Below are 3616 nucleotides of genomic sequence, written 5' to 3'. Positions count from 1 at the left end.
GCGAGATCGAGAGAAAGATGATGAAAGAGAAGGAGAAGGAAGACCGGAAGTCGACGAGCGCCGCGAGAAAGTTCTTCCGGCGCAGGAGTAGCACGGAAACCGGAAGCATGCAATCCTCTTCCGTTTCGTCTACTGTACGTACCCACCCGAGTCTGCACGCGCGAAAATTCAATAAACACATAGGAACGCACGCACGCACGCACGCACGCACGCACGCACGCACGCACGCACGCACGCACAGGCGCACACACACACGTACACCCGCACGTACACACACACACACGTACACCCGCACGCACACACACACGCACACACACGCGCGCGCGCGCGCGCTCAGACAAACAAAAGCTTAATCTAAACACTGCGAATGTGTGCGGTTACAAGCCGTAGCGACACGACTAGTGTTTTTTAGCGAAAATAACTCTCGCAATTTCTCGTCGCTGTATGGCGAGCGGCGACAGCGCCGATGCCGACGATGACGATGGAAAGGTCCTGGAGATAACACATAACCTTAACCGTAAACCCGCACCTCTCGTTACATCACCGGGTGCTAGTGTTGCATCGACGCAACGACGCATTACGCGCAACACACGCAGCAACCGATGCCGCGCCGAGTGGCGTGTAGTGTACATGTATGTGTGTGTGTGTGTGTGTGTGTGTGTGTGTGTGTGTGTGTGTGTAGNTGCGTGCGTGCGTTCCTATGTGTTTATTGAATTTTCGCGCGTGCAGACTCGGGTGGGTACGTACAGTAGACGAAACGGAAGAGGATTGCATGCTTCCGGTTTCCGTGCTACTCCTGCGCCGGAAGAACTTTCTCGCGGCGCTCGTCGACTTCCGGTCTTCCTTCTCCTTCTCTTTCATCATCTTTCTCTCGATCTCGCGCAGGAACTTCTTGTCGACCTTCTCCTGAACCTTCTCGTCTTTCGACTTGCGGTCTTTCTTCTTCGTCTCTTGCTGTTTGTCATACATCATCTTGTAGAAGATTCTGCGAAATAAAATTTCGAGTTGAAAAGAAGACGACGTCGCCGACGCGGAAATCTTTCGCCGCTCGTCGATAACTGCGCATGCGCGGTCAGCCTCGCTAATTTCCCCCGAGAGGCGACTTCGATCGTTGAGAAATCTCCGATTCAATTTCGGTAAGCGAATAAAGCGCTCCTGGCGGCGGACGGGGTGCAAAGCGGAATCACCTTAATTCTCGCTCGTCAGATGGAAAATGCGAAAGAAATACCGGCGGAATGCGTGCTAACGTGAATCGAGATCCCTGCGCGCACAAGTACGAACTGCTACGTGCGCGCACATACAGCGGTGCACGTACTCATATGCGTGCACGCACAGTGGTGGGCGTGCACACACACACACACACACACACACAAACACACACACATGCGTGCGCGCGCACACACACACACACACACACACGCACGCACNACGACGACGACACACACACACACACACACACACACACACACACACACACACACACACACACACACACACACACACACACACACACACACACACACACACACACACACACACACACACACACACACACACACACACACGCACACACACGCACACACACACTGTACGGATATTAACTGTTCGTTGCGCCTTTTATGTTGCAGGCGTTCCTAGCTCGCCGCGATCGCCGCGTCGGCAACATCCGGGCTACTTCCAGGAGGAAGGCAATGACTTCTCACGCTTCGACAACAAGGCAGGACTCGCCGAGGATTTGAAATTCCTCGCAAGCATGCCCGAGCTGTGTGACGTCACGTTCTTAGTCGGCGCCAAGAAGGAGCCCGTCTGCGGAGTCAAGTCGATTTTGGCGGCTCGCAGCAGGTTCGTGTGACGACGTGTTGGCAGTCTATGTACGCCGCTCTTCGTATCTTTCTCCCGGGAGCGCTCGGTCGGGCCCTGTTGGGCCAGAAGATGCGATAATGATTGACTACCTAGGCACTTTAATTTATTTAATGTTTTTTTTTAGGTTAGGGTTTAGGGTTAGGTTAGGCGTTAGGGTTGGGTTTTTTTTCTCAAGTGCTAGTAGTATATCCTAAGGCCTAGTAGTCATATCATATCGCATCTATCTGCCGGGTGCTTCTTCTCCTCCCCCTACACTCACCCCGCAGCGCTCTCTGGTGAGAAATTCGTAACGTATGTAGAGCGGATGTGTTCCGGATGTGATACTGTCGTGGCGGGGAAGGCGGATATAGTCTGATGTAGCGGAAATGCCACTTGAAAGAGAGCCTTGACGTGTTCGATAAGAATGGGTCTTGTGGTGACCCTCATAATACATAACACTATAAATGTCACTATAAAATATAGTAATAATAAATGATAATAATAATAATAAATAAATAAATACTAAATAAATAGCGTAGGTTAACTAATAGGTAGCCGATTAAGTAGCAGGCCAGACGACGATACGTAGCCGGTCATGCGCGTCGTTGCCTGCCGTACAAACGCCAGTAGTTCATTCCAGCGTCCAAAAGTCCGTTTTAATTAATTTTTTACTTCGGCGGAAATTAAATTTCTATAATCTATTGTATATTCTATATTCTCCCTCTCTCGATATATATATAATAGAGAGAGAGAGAGAAAGATCGAAAGTGAGAGAGGAGAGAAACGGGGTGACGCGATGAGAGAGAGAGACGCAGGAGAGAGAGATCGAGGAGAGACGAGAAGAGGAGAGAGTCAGAGAGCACGCGAGAGAAAGAGATAAAGAGAGAGAGGAGCGAGAGATAGAGAGGAGAGCGAGAGAGAGCAGAGGAGAGAGAGACGAGAGACGAGAAGAGAGAGAAAGAGAGAGAGGAGAGGAGAGGAGAGAGAGAGTGAGACGACGAGAGAGGAGAGACAGACTGACACACAAAGAGAGAGAAAGAGAGAGAGAGGAGAGCAGAGATCATTCTCGCAATAGTAAAAAGCTATATAATGCGGTTAGATTCTCTCCGTGCGCGAGTGGAAACGACCGGCGGCGGAATCGCGAACTTCAGCAGACATTTAATCAGACGACGGTGAGGGAGGTGGGAGCGGGGCTCGGATCGCGGAGCCGGTACTTCGCCTCGTTGTCGCTCCGGCCACGTGACGCTACGCCTCGCGCGCTGTACTTCGCTCGGCACGCGTGATCCGCTACGCTCGCGCATGTACCTGTCGTCGGCCGACGGTGATCGCCTACGCTCGCGCTTACCTGTCGTCGCGCACGGTGACCGACCTGACGCTCGCGCTGCTTACCTGTCGTCGGCCACGGTGATCGCTACGCTCGCGCTGTACTTTCGTCGGCACGGTGATCGCTACGCTTCGCGCTGTACGCGTGTCGTCGGCACGGTGACCCGCCTCACGTCGCGCTTTGTACCTGTCGCTCCGCACGGCTGATCGCTACGCTCTCGCGCTGCCTACCTGTCGTCGGCACGGTGATCGCTACGCTCGCGCTGTACCTGTCGTCGGCACGGTGATCGCTACGCTCGCGCTGTACCTGTCGTCGGCACGGTGATCGCTACGCTCGCGCGGTACCTTGTCGTCGCACGTGTGATCGCTACGCTGACGCTGTACTGTCGTCGCACGCCGTGGTCGCTACGCTCGCGCTGTAACCTGTCGTCGCCACGGGATCGCTATCTCG

The 3616-nt window shown here is 53.4% G+C and overlaps 1 protein-coding gene across 1 annotated transcript in view; it reads right to left on the bottom strand.

Moving 5' to 3' along the window:
• The window catches only part of LOC106817546 (serine-enriched protein-like), a 4867-nt gene extending 3895 nt beyond the window's left edge, over window positions 1-972 (bottom strand). The window contains exon 1 of the mRNA XM_014822220.1: window positions 795-972. Coding sequence (XP_014677706.1) covers window positions 795-972 — 178 coding nt within the window. The remainder of the gene's footprint in view (window positions 1-794) is intronic.
• Window positions 973-3616: the final 2644 nt, after the last annotated feature.

This window comes from Priapulus caudatus, unplaced genomic scaffold, assembly GCF_000485595.1.
Source record: "Priapulus caudatus unplaced genomic scaffold, Priapulus_caudatus-5.0.1 Scaffold1764, whole genome shotgun sequence".
In the NCBI taxonomy this organism is placed as follows: domain Eukaryota; kingdom Metazoa; phylum Priapulida; class Priapulimorpha; order Priapulimorphida; family Priapulidae; genus Priapulus; species Priapulus caudatus.
The sequence above is the reverse complement of the archived record's forward strand: the minus strand, read 5'-3'. Positions and strand labels throughout refer to the sequence as shown.